This window comes from Oncorhynchus keta, chromosome 12 (genome assembly GCF_023373465.1).
Source record: "Oncorhynchus keta strain PuntledgeMale-10-30-2019 chromosome 12, Oket_V2, whole genome shotgun sequence".
NCBI lineage: Eukaryota > Metazoa > Chordata > Actinopteri > Salmoniformes > Salmonidae > Oncorhynchus > Oncorhynchus keta.
Window position 1 is genome coordinate 6,843,533 of NC_068432.1, and position 25,957 is coordinate 6,869,489.

General features: G+C 40.5%; 1 protein-coding gene across 2 annotated transcripts in view; it reads right to left on the reverse strand.

The window, feature by feature from the left end:
• Positions 1–25,957, reverse strand: part of LOC118390917 (CXADR-like membrane protein) — a 135,925-nt gene that overhangs the window by 108,977 nt on the left and 991 nt on the right. Inside the window, exon 1 of one of the 2 annotated variants that reach the window (XM_035781732.2) lies at positions 24,935–25,646. The exons of the other annotated variant lie outside the window; for it this stretch is intronic. Coding sequence (XP_035637625.1) covers positions 24,935–24,977 — 43 coding nt within the window. The 5' untranslated portion in view covers positions 24,978–25,646. Of the gene's footprint in view, positions 1–24,934; positions 25,647–25,957 lie in introns of those variants that run through there. 2 annotated transcript variants of the gene reach the window in all.

Below are 25,957 nucleotides of genomic sequence, written 5' to 3' on the forward strand. Positions count from 1 at the left end.
TTTCCGAATGCACTGTATACTTTAGAAGGGTCTCATATGCCTCAGAAGGTAGAACTAGACAGGACTCCTTAATAATAATCACTATATTTACTTCACAAACACTAATTATACTAGTTGACTGCACATAGCATAGACACATAGTACTAACACTGGGTATGGGAGCGGAGCATGCAGCTCCCATACTTAATATATATTTTAAGACTTTTACAAGTCTTTCATTTAGTCCTAGTTGGGCAAAATATACCTACCAATGGAATCATACGTCGTATTATCATATTCTATATTTATGTTTTTCTCCTTCATAACCTTACATAAATTAGGAAATGTGTGGCTAGATCGCATTTACTGCAAGTCTGGCCAAAACTATACTGTATACTGTGTATATAGAGACCGACTGACCTGCATTAAAGGGAATGGCCACTACGGAGGCACCAATACGGTTGCTCTCTCACCTGTGCAACAGTACTGGACAGATACATGCCGGAAGCATCAAAAGGGAAAGGGTTGGAGGGGAAACACGAACGCGATTGTTGCAACTCTAGACAAGTCATCATCTAAACTATATCCTCTTCCTAACACGTCTAAGGCATTAAACCACAACATCAAAAGAGATGGTCTATGTGAACTGTGGAGATATAAACATCCAACTGAAAGACAATACTCCTATTACTCTCGCGTCCACAACACATATATTCAAGAATTTACTTTTTTGTTGTTTACTTTCTTTAATTGACTGTGTTTCTGAATGTAAATACCTTCCTAGAATAATTATGGACCATTGCCCATTGTATTTCACGTTAAAGCTCAAACTTATTATGCCAATAGCAAAGACATGGCGACTCAACACAATGACAGACATGTTTTTGGAAATAAATGGAGATAATGAAGTATGCTGAACTTGTATCTGGTAAGCTCTTAAAGCATATATGAGAGGTATCATCTCTCTCTTCACATAAAAAAAATAACACCTATTAAGAATAAGAAATACTAGAACAGAAAATTCATGACAGAAAGAAAACACAGCCTATAGATAGAAATGTTGTCACAACCTTCGACAGCTGAACACTTTGAAGCTCGAACACAACACAAACATTTGATCTGCAGAGTTTGCTGCCATGAAATCCAAGCAACAATATGTTGAGCAAGGGGAAAGCGCAGGGAAAAAGCTTGCTTGGCAAATTACAAAAGAGGAACGTATTCAAACCCCAGATGGGAGCATAACAATGTATCCGCTCTTTCTTTTTACCACAAACTGTATCAATCCGAAAACAAAAAGTTCAGAGGATATGGACAATTTCCTTAAAAAGGCCATTTTACCAATTATAAGTGAATCAGAGAACATTTTTATATGGATAGAAACACTACCCCAGGTGAATTGTTGGAGGCCCCAAAAAAATATACTAAAAAGGAAATCTCCTGGTAATGACGATTCTCAGTGGAATTCTATAGACACTTTTGTCTTAAATTACTAAAGCCCATGTTACTTATGCTCAGAGCAGCTCTAGAGAAAAAATGTACTACCCCAGTAACTATGTTTGGTAGTAATACAAAAGTTGATTCACTCAGATCAAACAGGGTGAATGAATGTCTTCTGACAATCTGTTGTTTTTTCAATATAATCCATCATACCAAGAACTTGACTGCTTCAAAAGTGGCAGTATCAATAGCATTTGATAGGGTGGAATGGGCATATTTGGTGGTTGTCTTAAAAAAGTTTGGTTTTGGTCTGGTATTTTTTTCCTGTATTAAGCTATTGTACATATCCCCCAAATCAGCTAAACGAACACATGGCTAGATCTCTGAATCATTTAAGTTATCAAGAGGGACCAGACAGTAATGTCCTTTGTCTAGTTATGCATCTTCTTTAACTACAGAACCTCTAGCATCAATAATTAGAACTCATGCCGAGGGCTGTTACAGTGACAGTATTACCACCATACCGGTGGTCACAAGTCATTAAGGCAGAAATTCCACGTGTCCCTATCTGCAAAGCGGTCTAAGGCACTGCATTGGCAGTGGCTCTAGCGACTCTTTGTGGCGGGCCGGGAGCCTGCAAGCTGACCTCTGTCATCAGGTGAACGGTGTTTCCTCCGACACATTGGCACGCTGACTTCCGGGTTAAGCGTGCGGGTGTTAATAAGAAGCACGGTTTGGCGGGTCATGTTTTGTAGTAGTTATAATAGTTTCTGCATGTCGTGTTATGTCGTTTCTACTGTAGCATAATATTTACGTGTATATTCCTTATAACCGGGGACACGCAAGGTAACGTCACTCATTTCATAACCTTTATGGTGTTACACTCAATGCTTAGGTAGCTAACTACATTCTATTAGCTCTGTAAAACAATGTTAATTGCGTCAGAGAAGGATTGGCTTGTTGTATTTTGAAACTACCCTGGAAATATTGAAAAATATCTTCTTATACCACTTGGTTGTTTTCTGAGTGAGCCACAAAGCTGTGTATCATGTCCACCTTATCCACTGCCCCCGTGTTGAGGTTATAGTCAAGCACACAGTCTGGTTTGATCTTTCTCTCTCCCGTCAGGTGGTCCACCTTCCCTGTGGCCAAAATGGTTGATGTATGGACAGTGGAAAGGACATGGCCGTCTCGTTTGTCCTGACACTTTACTGCTAGCTGTTGACATTTCTTATTTTGTATAACGGGTCATTTAGGATGGCAGTAGCATTGTTGATGAAATGCAGTCATCACAGCAGAACTAGGAAGCAGTCTTGGAAAAAGAGGGTGGCAAAGAAGGGAGTTGCAAACATAGGATCTGTGCTCCAGTATTCTCTTAGGGAGTTCTTCTTTACTATTCCCATGAGAAGAACTGTCACCAGGAAGGTATATATTTCTCTAATTGTGGTTGTCCACCCCCACTCCTGGCTGCTCACTCTTCTCCTGTAGCTCCAAGGCATAGCGAATGGGCTCTGCTATGTCTCGCACCAGCTCCTCTGTCAGAAACAACTTGAAGCACTCTGCCTCAGATGGAAATGGCAAGAGACTTTGCACTCCAGACTGGGACTCATCAAAGAGAACAGCAGGGCCAGGAGGGGTGAAATGACTGGCAGCATTCCAGCTACCACAGAACTCCTGTACTTCATCCACTGCCGGTCTGCCGCCATCACCACCAGCACCTTCAAAGGGAACTGGGACTTTGTCAGTGGACAAAGGGTCCTCAGATTCATGGTTCTCAATGGCTGGGGGCAGCTCCTCACTGTCACTGTCAGAATCGGAATTCTGACTTTCATTGTCAGAATTATTTTTTAATCTCCAGGATTCCTTTTGAAAGACATTGCTAATGCTATAGCTTAGCTCACTAGCTACATACATAAACAACAACACTTAATGGCTGAGTGGGAGTGAGAGGTTACCTGATTGAATGCCTGGACGCGCAATTGTATAAATTATTGACTATCAGAAAATGTGTTGTGTAGTAATTATTGATATATTTACTGTTTTATTCACGTTTTTCAAATACCAGTGATAAATCATGCATTCCAAACCTTGCATAGATTGTAATGGGCACATAGTATGTGTTTAAAATACTTTTTTGAAGGTTTTACTAATTATGATGAGCTAAGCTAATTCCAGCTATGTGTGGAGCCATGTTTGTTGACATACAATGCATTCTGGGTTTCGTGTAATCGTCTGTCGGTCCAAAGATGCTATAACAAAATGAGGTGAGTAAGGGTTCACTCATTTTCTGAGAACTTCAGGAAGTGAATGGTGGGATTTGAACGATGGTAGACGACACACCCCTTCAACATGCATACTATAAACAGACCAAACTCATCTTGTCTTCTATTAATCTTTGGTTTCTGTGAGGGAAAAAAGCATGGCTATGCGCTGAAACTAATCATCGTTGGATTACTTTCGATTTCTAGAAGGTGTTTTACTCAGTTATTTTGATCAATGGTAAGCTTACCCGTGGTATGATTAATTATACATAGTAATTGTTATTAGCTAATTCATATTGTAGTTTATGTCAGCCGAGATTTAGAAAATATGACCGCTTGTGGTCAATCTTCAGTTAGCGCTAGGACAAATGTAACCTACATTTTCCGGTTTGGATGATTGTTATTGTCACATTCTGGCCTTTATTTCCTTTGTTTTGTCTTTATTTAGTATGGTCAGGGCGTGAGTTGGGGTGGGCAGTCTGTGTTTTTCTATGTTGAGGTTTTGAGTTCAGCCTGGTATGGTTCTCAATCAGAGGCAGGTGTTGTTAGTTGTCTCTGATTGAGAATCATACTTAGGTAGCCTGGGTTTCACTTTTGAGTTGTGGGTGTTTGTTTTCTGTGTGTGTGTTTGTTGCCACACGGTACTGTTTCGCTTTCGTTCGTTTCACGTTTATTGTTTTGTAGTGTTCAGTTTAATGTCTTTAAATAAACATTATGGACACTTACCACGCTGCGCATTGGTCCTCCGATCCTTCTCGCTACTCCTCCTCAGAAGAGGAGGAAGAATGCCGTTACAGTTATGCTATATATTCTTCTGTGAATATCTGAACATTGCATCCAAAAAATAAACTGCTCACATTCTGGACATAACTATGTAAGGACGGTGTCTGTGTAAATAGTTTCTGAAAAAAGTGTGGCCAGCTCAAATGCTGATTGTTGCGTCAATCGAAACTGGCCGTTCTAAATAAGCGTTCTAATCACACGGGTGTGATCATACGCTTCAGGGACCCACTGTAGAACAATCACACCAGTGTGATGGTACATGTGAAAGGGTTAACTATGCAAGTCAGTTAAGAACAAATTCTTATTTTCAATGACCGCCTAGCAACAGTGGGTTAACTGCCTTGTTCAAGGGCAGAAGAACAGATTTCTACCTTGTCAGCTGGGAATTCGATCTTGAAACCTTTCGGTTACTAGTCCAACGCTCTAACCACTAGGCTACCTGCCACCACGAAGCACTCAACCTTCACCTCCCGAGTACGTTGGGGAGTTACAGCGATGAGACAAGATCGAAATTGGGGGTAAAAAAAATTAAAATAAGATTAATCACGGTAATTAGGCTTCTTCAAGCTCTGATGCTGCTGATGGTCATTAGTAACCTACCAAACTTTCTAACTGCCTGGTACTCAGCACTCTATTGTCCCTCTAATCACTCTGACATCAATGCAAATGTAATCTCACTTCATGAGAGCCCATGAGCTCATGTTGCGCAACATTTCTATAGGCTATGCGATTGCGTGAGAAAATTGAGGGTCCCATCAGCATTCTATAGGCTAAGCCTACTATATTTATTTCTCTACTTTCCTAATATTAAGCATGTTGCTTCTCAATACAACAGGAGTATAGACAGTATATAGCCTATGGAAGGGCAATTTCTGTTAAACCTTACTAATGCTAGTGTACTAAAATATCTTTCTTTAAGCCTAGGCATTGGGCTTGAGATTGTTTAAGAAACTAACTCATATAAGATAGAAAATCGTGTGTGCTCATTAATAACGGCCTATTCAAACTGTTCTATGTGTGTAGAATGACCCGATGATGTCTGGGCACTCAGCCAATACTTGACAGAAACTGACTGGATCCTGTTATGGAGCGTGTGAATTTTTTCAGCTTTTTGTTAAAAATCACGCAAAATTTCAACATCCTGCTACTCATTCCAGGAATATAGTATATGCATATGATTAGTATGTATGGATAGAAAACACTCTGCAGTTTCTAGAACTGGTTAAATCGTGTCTGTGACTATAACAGAACGTGTGTAGCAGGCAAAACCCCAAGGAAAACTGTTCACAAAAAACAAAAACAAATATCCCTCCGCCAGTACTCTGTATTATCTATGGCAAGGGAAAATAGATTGCGCCCAGTTTACAGTTCCTACAGCTTCCACACGATGTCGCCAGTGTTGGGAATTGGTTGAAGTTATTCCTTGGTGAAATGAAGAATAGGCACTTCCTGTCATCGGGTTCACTGGAGGAAGTTTTGAAAGAGAGAATATCGACCAAGATTTCAAGACTTGCTGCTATTGAATACAGATCGCCCCGTGATCAATTTGATCGATTATTAACGTTTACTAATACCTAAAGTTGGATTACAAAAGTAGTTTGAAGTGTTTTGTCAAAGTTTATAGGCAACTTTCTTAATTTTAAAAAATGAAGTTGCGTTTTGGAAAGCTGTTTTTTCCTAGATCAGACAGGCTTCATAAATGGACATTTTGGGTATACATGGACGGATTTAATCGAAAAAAAGACCCAATTGTGATTATGGGACATATAGGAGTGCCAACAAAGAAGCTCGTCAAAGGTAATGAATGTTTTATATTTTATTTCTGCATTTTGTGTAGCGCCGGCTACGCTAATTATTTTGTTTATGTCCCCTTCAGGTATTTCGGGGGGGTTGCATGCTATCAGATAATAGCCTCTCATGCTTTCGCCGAAAAGCATTTTTTTAAATCTGACATGTTGGCTAGATTCACAACGAGTGTAGCTTTAATTGAGCACCCTGCATGTGTGTTTTAATGAAAGTTTGAGTTTAATCGAGTACTATTAGTTGTCACTCTGAAATTTCCCCTGATGTTGATCCCTGTACAGGGACAGCAGCCATAAAAGGAGACAGAGAAAAGGTTATATCCTGCACACCAATGATAAAGCTATTGTTCCGTTTGGAGCCTGTTTCTGGGCGGAAGATTCATGTTGTGTGTGTGTGTGAGACCATACATCAAAATGGCACTTGCTTGCCCAACTTGGGGAAACCGTTGAGCTGCTGTTTAGAGGAAGTATGTCTGGAGTGACTTCCTGTTATTTTGGCCCCTGTTGTCCTCACCCACCTCACACACACACATACACATACGTAGGGTCATGTGTTTTGCAGATGCTTGCATGGGGTAGCTTGACTATATAAATGCTCCTGTACTCTGTGTACAGGAGGCTCTCAGTCCATCTCACCTGTGTGGGTGGGGCAACCAATCTCCTTATTATAATATGTTTTTAATAAAAGTAATACCTTGACTGACTGATTATTGACTTTGCCTCTCCTCATTATTAGTTAAAGGTAGAATTTCCACCACACCTACCTGGCTGGCATGAAAATGAACCACGGAAAAAGCGTCCTCCATTCGTTATTTAAGTGCATTTCCCCCCCCTGTCCCTGTTTTGAGACAGGTGCATGATGAGGGTCCATTCTAAATCAAATCAAATTTCACACATATTATTCAGTATATGTACATTAGATGTTTTATTTTATTTAACTAGGCAAGTCAGTTAAGAACAAATTCTTATTTACAACGACGGCCTCCTGGGGAACAGTGTGTTAACTGCCTTGTTCAGGGGCATTACGACAGATCTGATTTAACTTGTCAGCCGGGGATTCGATCCAGCAACCTTTCGGTTAGTGGCCCAACGCTCTAACCATGTAAAGACAAGATGAAATCAATAACAGTGTGATGGATGACAATATTAGCCTATCACTTGTGAATTATATATCATCACTTGTGAATGATGCCCAGCATAAGGCGACTTTTTCAAATCATAGTCCCACACCTCATGTAGCCAAGCCCATAGGCTTATACATTTGTATCAAGGTTTGTATCACAACTAAAGTGGCCAAATAACTTCTTAAAATTAAGCACATTAATCCGCTTTAACATAGGCTACTTCTTTTGTTGTTTGTTTGGCCTACTCATCTTGTTGGCTGATGAAAAGTAAATGTGGACAGTTCTTCCAATGTCTTGGATTTGGAAAAAGATGCGGGCAGTTGCGTCCCAGATGTGTCATCACTTGTAGCCTGTGAGAAAGAACCGGTCACGTGACTGAGAGCCATGTGAGCGAGAGGTGGTTCGTAGCACACTGCACGAAGGGGAAGGAAATTACAATTATTATATTTGGCCCAAGGGCACAGCGCAAAAAGGGCACAGCGCCACTGGCCCAAGGGCACAGTGCAAAAGGGCACAGCGCCACTGGCCCAAGGGCACAGCGCAAAAGGGCACAGTGCCACTGGCCCAAGGGCACAGCGCAAAAGGGCACAGTGCCACTAGCCCAAGGGCACAGCGCAAAAGGGCACAGCGCCACTGGCCCAAGGGCACAGCGCAAAAGGGCACAGTGCCACTGGCCCAAGGACACAGCGCAAAAGGGCACAGCGCCACTGGCCCAAGGGCACAGCGCAAAAGGGCACAGTGCCACTGGCCCAAGGGCACAGCGCAAAAGGGCACAGCGCCACTGGCCCAAGGGCACAGCGCAAAAGGGCACAGCGCCACTGGCCCAAGGGCACAGCGCAAAAGGGCACAGTGCCACTGGCCCAAGGGCACAGCGCAAAAGGGCACAGCGGCCACTAGCCGCAAAAGACATGGATTTTTTTAGGCGTAATTACGGCGCCGCTGGGAAAATCTAAGCATTATCAAGTGCTTGTCAAATTGTGAATAAGAGACTGATGAAGTGTGTTCAGCCTGCACAAAAAAACAAAGCAGAGCTCAAGCCTTTCATGCAACTTTAAAAAAAATCATCATTAGAGGCGCATCATGCAGCCTTAGAATGTATTAAAAATCAAAACATATAGACCAATGTTTGTATCACAACTAGAGTTACATAATTAACCAAAAATAAGCATATAGGAGTACCTGTTACTTTGTTACCTCTCAACACAGAATAGCCGCATGTGCGCACTCCCTGAAATCATTTGGAGAAAATATCCTTTCCACTTTATTCAGCTTTGTTCAGGTGTATTCTTCGTACTATAAAATAATGCCATGGAATTCTAAGCAGATATTGTCTGCTAAATGCAGCTCACAGCCATATGTCACAGCCAGATCAGGACCTAACACAGGGAACTCAGAGTATGCTATTCTGTTCTTCTGAAAAGACTACATTTTCTTCATACTGTATCATGTTTCTTTAGACCTGTCTAAAATAAATAATGGCTTTATTGTTAAGGTGTATGCTATATCACATGGATTTATTAGACTTTTTAAAAAAAGTAGATGCTCCAAAGGTCTGCATAATTGGCTTGTAGGTTGGCAGCTGAGAGAAGCTAAATGTGTTTATGTTAATTAACGGTCAATTACCGTGAGATTGGCAGTTATTTGCTTGACTGCCACAGTCCTACTCATGCCTCAATCCAGAGCATAGAAATTGGTGGAGATCAACAGGTGATATCATTGTATGCAGATGACATATTACTTTATTTATCTGAACCAGAACATTCTTTGTCCTTTATTTTACTACTGTTGGACACATATGGTGCTGTATCAGGATTCAAAGACAATTGGGAGAATATTTTAAATAGGCATTATCCAAAAAGGCAGATGTGGCTAAAATGACCAACTTCCTATATTCCATCTGAAAAAGTAACGTGTAATAAACCCTTTTGAATTCACTGATGTCTGTCTGGGGGGAGATTCAACAGTTTCTAGTTGTCACCTTAGCTGCCTCATTATTCTTTTCTTCATTAATGTATTATTATTATTATTATTTGTTTTTGCGTTGAATAATTCATTTTTTAGCATTGGATTTGAAGGTCATTCTTTTTAGTTTTTTGTTGTTGTTAATCATTGTAGCTAATACCGGCAGAGGGGAGGGAGGGGATGTTCATGTGTTGGAGAGGGAAGGGTTTTGCACGATGTGCTCCCATGTGGCATGCGATTATGTGTAGGTGGGAGAAGTAACGGGGTATTATCTGTGTCAGATTTTGCTGAGGATTGTAAAATTGTTTTAAAAAATGCCCAAAAAATATATTGTAAAAAAAAATGAACAAATAAAATAGGCATTATTTCAGTTATGACTTCTCAAGCTTAGAAAGTACAATTAAGTGGAAGTTGGACAAAGACACATATGAAACACCTGAGTATACTGATACCATGCAATCTGGAGTAGGCAAATAAGATCAATTACATTCCTTTAATAGATGAGATTGAATCCAATGTTCGTAAGTGGAGATCACTCCCTATTTCTATGTTAGGTAGAGTCAACATCATCCAAATGAATATATTATCAAGGTTGAGGTATTTATTCCAGGCCCTGACAGTTTCAATTTCATCCAACTTTTTAAATGAAATAAATGGCCTGCTCTCCAACCTTTCTTGGAATGGAAAGACCTCGAGTCAGATTGACTGTTTTACACTTACCCTATAAAGCTGCAGGTCTTGGACTACGTCGTATGAAGATATATTACTGGGCTGCAAAACTGCATTCACTTAAACAATGGTCAGCAGACTATCCTTGGGCATGGGGGAGTATCAAAGCCATAAATGTAATACCTTATGATCTAAAATACTGTATATTCACTACTTTGGGTCCAAGGCATTGAGGAAAAAAAGAGACAATCCAATGATTCGCAATACCATTATTATTTGTGAAAATGTACATAAATTCATGCGATGGAAAGATCCAATATCGCCAGGCACCCCTATTTGGAATAACCCCACCCACCTTACCTCCATTAATGACAACACCTTTAAGTCCTGGTTCCAAAGTGGCATCATACATTTTTAACATGTGCACTTTGATAGATCACTACTGTCATTCAAAGAATTACAAGAAAGTTTTGGATTATCCAAGGCCGATTGCTTTAAGTTCTTTCAACTCAAATCTTATTCAATTGCTTTAACAGAATTCGGATGAACCTAAGGCATCTAGCATAGAAAGAATACCGAAAGAAGCCCCTAAGCCAAAAATGTTGATTGCCAAGTTATATTAAGGGTTGTTCGAAAATCTACCGGATGGTTCAGAACCTACAGTATTGGAGGACAAAATGGGAAACAGATCTAAAGGAAGAAATTGAGGAGTACCATTGGTCACAGTTATGTAAAAAGCACAAAGGAAACCTATTGCATATGCTGTGGTCCTGTGATAAACTGACACCATTTTGGGCTAATTTATAATATGTGCTATCATTTCATTGTGTCTAGGAATTTATATCCATCCTTCTCCACGATTATGTCTGTTGGTTAATGTAAATATTGGTCATCAATATCAGTGAAAGTTTTGTAATCTAGGTCCAATTGCTGCAAAAGAAATGTATGGCCATCGACTGGAGAGCTTCATAACTGGAAACTGGAGGACTGAACTATTTAGCAACATCCCATTGTATTTTGCATATCATAAAACTAAACAAAAAAAGTGTTTGACGAAATTTGGAAACCATGTATTGATCACCTTGGGGAATGTGTTGTATAGTGGGCGTTTTGTTTTTGTGTTGTGTTTGTAGGGTGCTGTGGAAAGAAAACATAACAAAATTAATTGTCAAAAGATACAAATTTAACATATTTTTGTCTATGTTGACAATTGGTTACAATGATGACATCATTCTGTGGTTGAAATTTTACCCTCAAAACAACAGTTAAAAACTTTCTTCAAATCCAATTTATTTTCCACGTATTTTCACGTCACAATAGGTTGACAAATTACGTTAACACCACATTGATTCAACTAGTTGGTGCACAGTGGCTTGGGGGATTGTAGAGGGTGAGGGAAATGGAAGGTCCTGTGTTTCCTCATTATTTAATGTTAAGAGTGCATCCAAGTGTGGACGTTAATAGAGTGGAAGGCATCTTCCCCTCCTGACAGGAAATTTTTGTTTTTTTGAGACGAACGTCTGCAGTCATTACCGCCGTAACGTAAGACGGTGGCAGGCCCTTGTTATCTCCTATCATTCCACTGGGAAATAACACAGCTAAAATAATGAGCATGCCATGCTATCTGACTAATGTAATTCACTGGTACAGATAAAGCAGATACACTACACCACAGAAGCTTTGTATTCTAAAACAAGGCACAAAATATGAACCAGAGATGGCCTTTCTAGCATTATAACGACACAATATGTCACGTCTTAAATATCATACCTAAAAATCTACACATTTTCAAAGCAACATCGATTTATTTTTGTTATTCTGACTCCTGTAAATGGCATGTCTTTTCCTAAATGCCACGTTTCAGTGAACACAAAGAGAGGGTAGGCATCTGAGAGGGACCTTAGCCTTTTGTCTTCTCCGGAAGCCATGTACGCGGCAGTTAGCCTGTCAGACCGCATAATCACCAAGGTAAAGAGGCCAGGAATAGACACAGGAGAGACAGCAAATAGGGGGTTGGGAACAGTGGCACCTGCGTTAGCCGCACACGTTTCCGCTAAATCCCAAAACAGGCTCAATTTGTTACTGCTATAAAAGGGAGCTAAATGCAGTACATAAACACAACCACAATGGCTCTTTTTTTTTCTTCCAAGGAGCAAACTCATGTCAGGCCTTAAAATGATGGGATACAAACTCGGGGAGTTTCCCTGAGGGAGAGTCTGCGTTACCTCAGCCTGGGTCCATTGGACAAAATCCTTAAATGAGACCCATGGAGTGAATTTGTGAGGTCTGTTAACTATGACTTGAAAAACCAACGGCACTTACGGAGGGCCTGTGCGACGCCTGCCCAGAATCCAACCACCACAACACAGAAACATAAAACCAGCAAAGATACACATCTGTATGTCCAGCACGGCAGAAAAAGTCTCAATTTCATCTAACGACTCATAAAGAAACAGGGATTGTGGTATCATCTGTTCGGAGAGAGCAAGATAGAGAAGACAGGGGGGGGAAAGGGGGCGACTGTGAAAAGCCTACTCTGTAACCACAGAGGTTCCCTAACCTAAGTTTAATAATAGGTTCATTAATACCCTCGCACAAACAGGATACATCTTATCCCCACTGTGTTTACCTTTCATTTCCACAGAAGGTCGACACGCATAGCCGATTGGAGCAATCCCCTTCCATGGGGAGTTAATGGCACTCTGCTGTGCATAAAACACATCTCATCATCCAAAAGACGAAGTCGAGGCCCTATGCACACAGCCGTGTCACCTTCAAGGTACTGCTGCTGAAAGGGAGACTGACTATAACCATGTAAAATATGTGTGGTGTCCATATGAGGACAACCGCTTGCGGAGACTGAGGCTATCCTAATATGGACACCATAGATGTGGCTTCAATGAGTGTACTTCTCATCATGCCATGATCTCTTGTAAATTGGTAAAAATAGTCCATAAGCCTAAGATTAAAGTTAATACACTGCAATTGACTACACTAGATAATACCCCATCAAATGTAAGCTGAAGTGACAGTGATGTTTTTGGACTAAAGTAAATGAACATTAATGAACAGAAATGGAATGAATCACCACAAAATTCCATCACCCATTATATTTGACTTTCATGGATATTTACTTCACTAAGTACTTTGGAACTACCCTGTTTTTATAGTTAAGTCCAAACCCGCAAAAATGACAGTAAATCATGCTATTGAGTTTGGTACATGCATAAACACAATCACACACACACGAGAGAGAATCTAACTAGTCTAAAGAACTGCAGGGTGGGGTTGATAATGCAAGACAAATATTTTGGAAATGAATATCGACCCTATTTTTTCACTATGAACGCAAGATCTGCATTTGGTTTGAATTACAGTATCCTCAAACCATTCAAAAACATCTCTCAACACTTAAGTAAAGAAGGCAGTTCCTGTTCCTCTGCATTCCCAATATGGTTCTCATTTAATCACACACAGCTCAAAGTGAGGTTTCCTTAGTGGGTACCAGTACTGCAAGAACAACTTTAACACATTTTGACTGCTCATGAATTTGACTGCCATTGACTTTTCTAAAATAAGTCTATATAACACACTGCTGTTTTTTTAGAACCGCAATATCACAAACAGAGTTATAACCAGTTTAAGGAGGGCATCTCATTTTTTGAATTGTTTTCCATTGTTGCCCCTCCTTCTCCCAACAGGGGAAGGTGCCGTGCCCATTTAATAATAATAATTTAAAAAAAATAATGAACTCGAAACTGACCCTAAACTATACCGAAACAAATTTCACACATAACAATGGAATAAATAAATGAAATAAAAATATGACGGGGAGAATGGTTGAGTTGTTGAGCGAGGGAAAGTGAACGATGCAGAATTATGTCATGAATGAAGTAGTGATGAACAGGGCGGGTAATTCTATTGTATTGGTATATTACAATTATAATCTCAAAATGGTTTGTACCTTAGATCACTCCTACAAATCCAAGCTTTATCAGTCTACTCGAGCCTACTTGGAGGACACAGTGAGAGTATGTGCAATTTAAAATGGCAAGAAGACCAAAGACGAATTGATGCACATGATGTATTCTTAGAATAAAGGGTTCCAATAGGGTTCTTGGGCTGTCCCTATAGGAGTACCCCTTTGGGTTCCAGGTAGAACCGTCTGTGGATAGGTGGGACCAAAATGGTTCTACATGTAACCAAAAAGGGTTCTTCAAAGGGTTCACCTATGGGGACAGACAATTCTAGTTAACACATACTCTTTGAAAAAAAGTGCTATCAGTGCAACAAGATCTGAAAGAAAATGATGAGATGGTGGGGAAGAAAATAATCATGACATCTCTGGTGATTATTCATCTGATTCTTAGCCTCAGCCTGAACCTACACCTCCGAGGCCTAAGCGCAAAAAAGCCAGAACGATGCGCACTGAGCAGGTGTCTGTGCCACTATCAAATATAACGGTCAGACAGGAGGAAGGAACAAGCTGGTGACTACGGGCTGATAATCAGCACAAAATGTAATCACTGAGACAGCAGGTCCTACATCTCAAGCAAAAAAGCTATGCACTCACCAGCACAGGGAGCAAGGATACTGCCTGTGAACTGTCTGTAGATGACAGCTATGGTATTCGATGTAGCATATAAATAATGGACTATTTTTGACTGCTTTCATATCGACACAGTGCATTCGGAAAGTATTCAGACCCCTTGATTTTTCCCCACATTTTGATACGTTACAGCCTTATTCTAAAATTGATTAAATGTTTTTTTCCCCTCATCAAATCTACACACACTACCCCATATTGACAAAGCAAAAACAGGTTTTTATACATTTTTGCAAATGTATAATAAAAAATAAAATAATACGATCACATTTAGATAACTATTCAGACCCTTTACTCAGTTCTTTGTTGAAGCACCTTTACAATTACAGCCTTGAGTCTTCTTGCGTATGACACTACAGGCTTTCCACACCTGTATTTATGGAGTTTCTCCCATTCTTCTCTGCAGACCCTCTCAAGCTCTGTCAGGTTGGATGGGGAGAGTCAGTGCACAGCTACTTTCAGGTCTCTCCAGAGATGTTCGATCGGGTACAAGTCTGGGCTCCTGCTGGGCCACTCAAGGACATTCAGAGACTTGTCCCGAAGCCTCTCCACCTTTGTCTTGACTGTGTGCTTACGGTCGTTGTTCTGTTGGAAGGTGAACATTTGCTCCAGTCTGAGGTCCTGAGCGATCTGTAGCAGGTTTTCATCAAAGATCTCTCTGTACTTAACTCCGTTCATCTTTACCTAGATCATGACTTGTCTTCCAGTCCCTGCCGCTGAAAAACATCCCACAGCCTGATGCTGCCACCACCATGCTTCACCGTAGGGATGGTGCCAGGTTTCCTCCAGTCGTGACGCTTGGCATTCAGGCCAAAGAGTTTAACCTTGGTTTCATCAGACCCGAGAATCTTGTTTCTCTGATGGCAAACTCCAAGCGGGCTGTCATGTGCCTTTTACTGAGGAGTGGCTTCCTTCCGTCTGACCACTCTACCATAAAGGCCTAATTGGTGGAGTGCTGCGGAGATGGTTGTCCTTCGGGAAGGTTCTCCAATCTCCACAGACTAACTCTGGAGCTCTGTCAGAGTGACCATTGGGGACTTATGGAGGCCACTGTGTTTCTGGCCATTTTGAGCAGATGCTGATGCTCCAGATACTCAACTAGTCTAAAGGAGGCCAGTTTTATTTCTACTTTAATCAGAACAACAGTTTCAGCTGTGCTAACATAATTGCAAAAGGGTTTTCTAATGATCAGCCTTTTAAAATTATAAACTTGGATTAGTTAATACAACGTGCCATTGGAACACAGGAGTGATGGTTTCTGATAATGGGCCTCTGTACGCCTATGTAAATATTCCATGAAAAATCCGCTACAATAGTCATTTACAACATTAACAATGTCTACACTGTATTTCGGATCAATTTGATGTTATTTTAATGGACAAAAAATTTGCTTTTCTTTCAAAAACAAGGACATTTCTAATTGACCCCAAACTTTTGAAAGGTATATATCTATATATCGTCTTTGTATCTCAAAATCATTGTAATGTAGTTAATAACCTTAAAAATCTAAATGAACATTAATAGCCTAATTTGGATAGCCTAATTTAATCAGCTACGGCATGTGAAAAGTTGTTGAGAGAAGAAAAGTAGCATGAATTTTTGTGATAACAGCTTTTTACTGAAAATCCCTGGGCACTCCTTGTGTGTAGACTGCAGTTTAGGTAACGTCACCAACGTACAGTAGGTCTATACTATTATCGACTTGGAAAGGTCATTTAATATATATATATATATATAAGGCTGTCATTATCTGATATGTTTTATACTCATATGGGATTCAGCAATACGAAAGTAGCAGTGTTCTGCCAAAAATCGATAAAGGTTGGATGTGACAGCAGAGATGAGGTGCGCACTGTTGACCACGCCCTGCGACTTTGAGAAGATCAGGCACAACCATCTTATTAGTGGTAGTGAGATAATGGTGCTTTCAAGACAACTGGGACATCTGGGGAAAAAACGATGTCAAATCATGACTTCAGGGAGAAATTATGTCAGACTAATTTGCAATTGAGCGTCATAGCCCCACATTAAAAGTATGTGATTGTTTGTTGAGAAGACAATCTCAATCTGCAATTGACTGCCATAGCCCCAAATAAAAAAGTCAACATGGCTGTTAATTACATCATTATTTTCACATGGTTGGGGTCGCAAGAATTTTCAGATATCAAAATGGGGTCGTGGATGAAAAAAGTTTGGGAACGACTGGGCTACAGTAATATAAAGTAATGAAAATGCTATTGTGTTAATTTAAATATTTTCCCTCGTATTCTAATGTTACCTTCACAAACACAAGCAATTTTTTTTTTGCGACAGCATATATGCAATGTATGAACTACAGAATGACTGCACATTAGCTTGAATGGGGGTCCCCCTTCTAGTGTCTACTAGTCATCTTGGGGTCCATACACACAACAAAAAATACATTACAGACGTAAGACTATACAGTTGAGTTGACATTACGACGACAGTCACACAACTGACAGCAGTAGACATTAAATACATGTTTGAGACAAGAGGATGAGACAAGAGGAGTCAACAAACAATATACATGTTAAAATAACTTAACGCGCCATGACAGGAAAAAGTACAGAGCATCCAATACACATCATCTATCACATTGCTCAAATGTATGCAGAGCATGAATTCCATGACCACACGTTTCATACCAGAGCAACCATACATGTAATTATGATTAGGTTGTCTAATCTGACAATAGACCATATGGGATGAAGAACAACAGTACACGTGAATGAACTCTAAATGAAAATCTGAAATGTTTTATTCTTTTCACCTACACAATAAAGACCAGAACTGGCTAGATCAATGAGATAAGGAAATTAAGTGGATTTTAAGGTTATGACATGTTTCTAAAGGGGAAAAAAATGTTTGCCTGCCGTTAACGTGGAGCCCAAAGTGAATGCTAACTGATTTGGTGAGAAGATGGCGTGTGCGTGAGATGGAGCGCCTCTGTGGCAACGTCAACAGATATCCCCTGTGTCACTGTAAGACAACAACAGAGCTCCTATCTAGAGCCACTTGACTGCAGCTTCCACCCGAGAGACAGGCAGAAAAGAGGGAGAGGGGGAGGAGAGCGAGAGAGAGAGAGAGAAGAGAAAGAGAGAAGGGGGAGAGAAAAGGAGAGAGAGAGAAGGGGGAGAAAGAGAGAGAGGACAGAGAGAGAGAAAGAGAGAGAAAGAGACAGTGAGTGCCAGTGATTTGAGGCCAGAGCAGCACAGCAATATGTCACATCCTAACCGCTGGCTCTAGAGACTAGAGAGGCTTGTGTCATCTCCATACTTGACAGATACTTTGCCTGCCCCTGGAGATGCAGTCTAAATATAACCAAGACTAGGGGAGAGATATGGTTTTTAAATTTCCATTCAACTTGATAGATCACACAAAATGGTCTATACATGTAGGCTACGTTGCAGGAAAGGTCATTCTATGAGATATGGTCATATGCGACCTGTGGGACTCCATTCCTACAAGTGTGATACTTCATATGTGGCGCATTCAGAATGGAAAGAGAAATAGAGTGTGAAATAGCAGAAAGTGACTGGGTGAAAGACACATCCGAGGGGAGAACTAACTGGGGAGCAAGACTGACTGCAATGAGAAAGGAGACTAATTTTCCCCATTAGCTCTTTGACACATGAATGGTGCCAGGGTTATTCACCGTCCCAGTCAGTCATCAAAAAAACATTTGGAGGGCACCAGATTGTCCCAAAAGGGAGGTTGCGAGATGATTCAATGTGAAAGGCTTCTTTAACTGTACTCCACTGTATTTCACTGATCATCTGGGTGGGAGGATATTGAACATAACAGATAATAATCAAATGTAGCACTGTTCGGATATCTCCATCCAGCCTTAGAAGGAATTAAGACAAGGTTAGAATCATTCTATAATCTTTAGGCTAGCCTATATACTGAAAGAGGTCGTTAGCTCAATCAGATGTAATGTATAGCCTGGCATAGAGAGCATATAGGCTGCTGTCAGGGCTTTATCAGAGGCAAAAGCGAAATGACTTTTAATGAAAACCTTCTTACTCCTATATACAGTTCTGTGACCGTACTCATTAATGACAAAGTTGGATCATACTCATTAATGACATTATCTTTATTTTCTCACTACCTAACCTACTTGTTTTGTTTGAAATGCTCTGAGGCAAACTGACTACCAAAGCGTGTTGTTTCGAATGCTCGGGCCGGGTTGCATGGCTTGTCTAACTCACTGCCATAATGCAACTAATGAAAGCTCCGTCTCATCACCCCATGGACAAGCAGGCTAATTGCGGTGGCGTGCCCCGTCCGTCCCGATGGCATGCCCCTTCCGGAGTGTGCCCCATCCACCCCGATGGTTCAGCGAGACTGGGACAACACCACACACACACACACACACACACACACACACACACACACACACACACACACACACACACACACACACACACACACACACACACACACACACACACACACACACACACACACACACACACACACACACGTCTCAACCCACTGGGCACAGATGTCAATTCAACATAATTTCATTGAAATGAAACATGGATTCAACCAGTGTATGCCCAGTGGGAAGGCATGATAGCTTAGTTATGGCGTTGGGCTATCAACCGAAAGACTGATAGTTTGAATCCCGAGCAGACAAGTTGAAAAATCTGCCAATGTGCCCTTGAGCAAAGCACTTAACCCTAATTGCTCCAGGGTCCCCGTTGATAATGGCAAACCCTGGACGCAACCCCACTCTCTGAGGGTGCCTCAAGGGGAGTTGGGATATGCAGACAACACATTTCCAATTCACACATGCATATTAATACACAATGATACATGTGTGAAATTGGACAAATATAAGCACCCACCAATTTACTATGATCGACCCGACTATAAACACACAAACAAAATAGTGCGGGAGAACTTTGAGGATGACTGAGGACTCTATTCAATCAGTTTCGCGGAAATTCAATTGAAAGCCAAGGTTCACGCAACAGCGGAGACTGCATTCACTGCATATTAGGGATTATTATCTTCCCAAAAATCAATCAAAAATTTCAACCCCCGGGAATAATTCATATTTCTCCTGAGAGTCCCGAGGAATACACTAAAAAATCAGAAGTGCCCGTTTAAAGGTTTTAAAACCAAGATATGGTCACTATGCCAGGGTTCTTCTCCCCAATCGCCACCTTTGTCGTCTTGGCTGTGCCATTTTATGTAAAGATTTCAGAGCAAATGAAACTGATATTGAATAATGATTGAGTAACTATCGCCAATGACGTTGTTGTGAACTGGAAAAACAGGACATTCCTAAATTCAGAGCGTTATCATGTTCCTCAATTAATTCAGCGCATTTCAGCAATAGGCTATCTGGACACGGAGCGAGCTCCAGATGAACAGTGCCCTCCCCAAGTATAGAGTAGAGCGTTGTTAAATAATTCAAACTGTGTAAATGCACTTTGTAAATGCCTAAAGTTGCTAAGCTCACTAGATAACCTCCTTCAACGAATGACAGAATATCTCCTATATTTAGCTAAATCTAGTTGATGATTATACAGATCGCAGATCAGCTCATGAATAACAGGGAGAGGAAGAGTGGAAATAGTTGAAATATCAAGGTATCTTAATGAGGACCAAAAATCCATATCTAGTCTCATACTGTTTGTTGATCACACATTCCCTACCGAAGCTCTCATATGGGCAGCAAGTAGAAGACAGTGCAGAGGAGCGGGGGAAATGTTACAGCAGTATTTTGGCATGCAATGGCGAGATAATGCAACCTATGAATAAAGTTTTAATGCGAGACAGAAGTCAGGATTTGGGATTTCAGCAGGATTGGGACTGGATAGGGAAAAGAAAATACCCACTGGGCAAAAACTAGTCCAATCAATGTTGTTTCCACGTCATTTCAACCAAAAAATGTAATGTGATGATGTTGAATTAACATGGAAACCTGATTGGATTTGCAAAAAGTCATCAACGTCACGGAATTTCGTATTTTTTCACCAAACCTTTAAGCTAAATCCAATGACATGGTGACATTTCTTGTTGAATTCACGTTAGTTGACAACTCAACCAAATGTAAATCAAACTAGATGTTGAACTGATGTCTGTGCCCAGTGGTTAGGCTCTAGGATATTATAAGATAGGATTTTTTTTCACGCCTCTCTGAATTGTTAACAGACTTCATGTCTGTGACAGAGATGCCTATGTATTGAATCGTGCATAGGCCTATCAACTTTGTGACTGTCTGAGGTCACAATAACCAGGTTTCCATCCAACCTTTTAATGCACACGTTAAGAAAAAACTGTGTCTGTAAACATTACAAATGTCGACAAAACTAAATACGCTAGACAAGGTGGGATCTTTTTGTGTCTGTAAATATTGACATAATATCGATCCTTTCGACGTAAACGTCGAATCACGCGATGGACGGAATGTTGTGTGGTCCTCCCACTACTACTCTGGAAGATATGCAGTTTATTAGGCTACAGATGAAAATGGATTTATGATGAATGTCACGGGAATTTGGTGAAAGTGCAAAGTGATGAGCTCGGTTACCCATTTTAGTCCCTACTGCATATATTGGCTCAATCAGAAAATGACCTTTCCATTTCTACCGCGCAATCTAGAACGCTGCTACTTTCGTATTGCTGAATCCCATATGAATATAAAACATATCAGATAATGACAGCCTATATATATATATATATATATATATATATATATTAAATGACCTTTCCAAGTCGATAATAGTATAGACCTACTGTACATTGGTGACGTTACCTAAACTGCAGTCTACACACAAGGAGTGCCCAGGGATTTTCAGTAAAAAGCTGTTATCACAAAAATTCATGCTACTTTTCTTCTCTCAACAACTTTTCACATGCCGTAGCTGATTAAATTAGGCTATCCAATGTGGACAAATCATTCAAATAGTCTAAGCCCATACTTCGATAGACCTATAGGCCGTCATTGTAAATAAGAGTTTGTTCTTCATTGACTTGGCTAGTTAAATAAAGGTTCAATGAAATAGGTTAACCAAAGAACCAACTCAAAACCAAAATTATACAAACAAAACGGTCATGTTGTCAATATTGGCTGATGCAGACATTATTTCCTCACATGACACACCAGACTGGCCTCAAATTAGTATTATATCTTACGTTTGGTATGGTTACATAAGACAGAAGGTTACTTAAGCCAAAAACAAAAGGAGGGAGGCTGTTTGGGGAGGATGTGTGGGCATTTTACCTGAACATCTAGCAAACAATGATTTATATAAACCCTGGATTGCTGATGCTATGTATTGACCATTGAGATGCTTTTCCATATTGGTCGACCAGTGGAAATTAACGGAATTCTATAGTATTTCAATTAAATGTTTCAAGGACAAAATTACATGTATTTAAGTATTTTTTGTTGTAGCAGGGACAGCAACATTAGTCAACGCAAAAAAATATACTTCAAGGAAAATGTTATGAATGTTGTCATTTTTCTATTAAGCTCACATAATATAATGTTAAAGTATGCATTAAGGTGTCCGTAATAGAATACACTTAGGAGAATCGAATGTAGACATTAATAAATGCATTTCTATAGCTTCAAAAATTATTTTTACCATGATGCGGGTGTGCCAAGATGGTGGCGCAGTAGCTTCAACACAGCACCCTTTATTAGTCATCTAGTGTATATACAGTGCATTCGCAAAGTATTCAGGCCCCTTGACTTTTTCAACATTTTGTTATGTTACAGCCTTATTCTAAAATGTATTAAATAAAAAAATGTCCCTCATCGATCTACACACAATACCCCATAATGACAAAGCAAAAACGGGTTTTTAGATTTTTTTGCAAATGTATTAAAAATAAAAAATGGAAATACCTTATTTACATAAATATTCAGACCCTATGCCATGAGACTCGAAATTGTTTCTACAACTTGATTGTAGTCCACTGGTGGTAAATTCAATTGTTTGGACATGATTTGGAAAGGCACACACCTGTCTATTTAAGGTCCCACAGTTGACAGTGCATGTTAGAGCAAAAACCAAGCCACGAGGTTGAACAAATTGACCATAGAGCTCTGAGACAGGATTGTGTCGAGGCATAGATCTGGGGAAGGGTATCAAAAAATGTCTGCAGCATTGAAGGTCCTCAAGAACACAGTTGCCTCCATCATTCTTAAATGGAAGAAGTTTGGAACCACCAAGACTCTTCCTAGAGCTGGCCATCGGAGGAGAAGGACCTTGGTCAAGGAGGTGACGAAGAACCCGATGTCCACTCTAACAGAGCTCCAGAGTTCCTCTGTGGAGAAGGGAGAACCTTCCAGAAGGGCAACCATCTCTGCAGCACCCCACCAATCAGGCCTTTATGGTAGAGCAGCCAGACGGAAGCCACTCCTCAGTAAAAGGGACATAATAGCCCACTTGGAGTTTGCCAAAAGGCACCTACAGGACTCTCAGACCATGAGAAACAAGATTATCTGGTCTGATAATGCCAAGTGTCACGTCTGGCGGAAACCTGGCACCATCCCTACAGTGGTGGCAGCATCATGCTGTGGGGATGTTTTGCAGGGGCAGGGACTGGGAGACCAGTCAGGATCAAGGGAAAGATGAACGGAGCAAAGTACAAGGAGATCTTTGATGAAAACCTGCTGCAGAGCACTCAGGACCTCAGACTGGGTTGAAGGTTCACCTTCCAGCAGGACAACGATCCTAAGCACACAGCCAAGGCAATGCAGGACTGGCTTCGGGACAAGTCTCTGAATGTGGCCCGGCCAGAGTGGCCCAGCCAGAGCCCGGACTTGAACCCGATCTAACATCTCTGGAGAGAGACCTGAAAATAGCTGTGCAAGACGCTACCCATCCAGCTTGAGAGGATCTGCACAGAAGAATGGGAGAAACTCCCCAAATACAGGTGTGCCAAGCTTGTAGCATCATACCCAAGAAGACTTGAGGCTGTAATCGCAGCCAAAGGTGTTTCAACAAAATACTGTGTAAAGCATCTGAATACTTATGTAAATGTGATACTTCAGTTTTTTTTTTAAATATAAATGTCAAAAGATTTCTAAAAATTGTTTTTGCTTTGTCATTATGGGGTAATTTGTCTAAATTGATGCTGGACAAAAGCTATTTTAATACATTTTAGAATAAGGCTGTAATGCAAAAAAATGTGGATAAAGTTAAGGGGTCTGAACACCTTCCGAATGCACTGTATAAATCATAGCGAGCAACCCAAAGTTTGTGTGTTTGAATCACATCATGGACAACTTTAGCATTTTAGGTAATTACCCACTCATCAACTGAAACAATTAATATAGAAGTTATAACTTGTTATAGCAATATAAAAATGAGGAAGTATGCAACCTAATATGTTTATATAGCCTAATATCTGGAATATTTACTGAACATAAATATAAATGCAACATCTAAAGTGTTTGTCCCAGCTGAAATAAAAGATCCCAGAAATGTTCCATATGCACAACAAGCTTATATTATGAAACTGAGGAGTATTTCTGTCTGTAATAAAGCCCTTTAGTGGGGAAAAACTCATTCTGAATGGCTGTGCCTGGGTCCTCAATGGGTGGGATTGGCTCACAAGTGGGTGGGCCTATACCCTACCAGGCCCACCCATGGCTGCGCCCCTGCCCAGTCATGTAAAATCCATAGATTTGGGCCCAATTTATTTATTTCAATTGACTGATTTCCTTATATGAACTGTAACTGTGTAAAATCGTTGGAATTGTTGCATGTTGCATTTATATTTTTGTTCAGTATAATCACGCAAAGGCTATTGGATCCCGCAATAGACTGTCGAATGGAAATAAGTTGTGATATTACTCCGAAGTTGTGTTTCATCATCAACATGAATACCATTTGGAAACAGGAGCTTTGAAAATGCCTAAAAACACAATAGACTATACATTTGAAAACATTTTAAATTGTGTTCAAAATATCTGTTGGACACTCAAACCAATGAACCTACATTGGAAATATGCAAATGTGTAATCGATTTCGTAATGACAGTCTTGGCTACATTATTTATCATGCTGTTGACTGAGCTTCAGAAAACACAATAGCTAAGTTTTAAGATATGCTTGGGATGAAGGGCAAGGTTCTTGCAATGGAGAGATTTGAACACATCTTAAAACTGCGAGGGCTTGGTAGAAAATGATTTCGATTACAATATCATCTAAAATGCTATAATGCCCAGTATAGCATAGGCTACTATGCTACTTCACATGTACACTAACAAGTCGTATTTAATGAACGTAAAAGCGCGTGGCTCATGTACTGAACTTACCCAGAAACAATGTGTGAAATAAGCCAGACATCACGACTCTCATCTGGAACGAAAATTCCACAGACTCTCAGCTGGAACAAAAAATTCCACACAAACGAGCAGAAAACGACGTCTTCTTGCTTCCCTAAATGAGTTTAAATCATATACCTGTGCCCTCAAATCTAAAAATGTTAAAAAATTTAAAAATCGGAATAGAGCAATTGAAGTTAGTGGGGCAATCTATCTATATAGGTAGGCTACACAGGTTGTCACACACGTTCTCCCAATGTCCTTGTGCTCATTCACAAATATAGCAGCACCTTTTCATTATTTCTCACAGAACACCCGGTAAATGAATTAGAGGTCCACTACACCTAACCGAGAATACAGGACTGCGTTCTTGCAGGATCCATAATTATGCTCCCTCACTCTCTCTCTTCATTCGACAGGATACAAAGCGGGTGCAATAGCTATGCGCACAGCCGGCTGAAAACCGGGGACCTCTACAGTTGCGAGTGCACACATGCCCTTGCAGTGCCAGCGCGAGCGGTTTCACACCAACTCATATTCCTACCAGACAAGCTGCATGATGATTGGCCACTCCTTATCACATTCGCAGGTACAGTACTACAGCCGCAGCAGCGCGAGGAAAGAGCACTGGAGTTGGAGTGACTGTGACTGCAGTGGAGTTATCTCAAACGAAGCTCTCACAAAAGTAGAGATTTGCACAGCATATTATAACATTATGAAAGTGACACATACAAGGTTATATTCACATGTATGTTTAGGCTCACTTTAAAAAGAGATGTCAATGTGACTTCCCTGCAGGGCCGGCGTCATCTGATTATGTCTTGACAAAAGGAGTATGGCATGTCATACTTTTTTTCAGGCCAGACCGAATCAGATACACGTACAAAATATAGTTAGGTGCTGTTTCGCTCCCTAGTTTCAACAGAGAGGAAGGGGCGAAGCGAGAAGTCTCACTCTCGCAAAAATCTTTCCTGAATAAGTCCAATACGTTTCTATTGGCATAATATGCAGGCC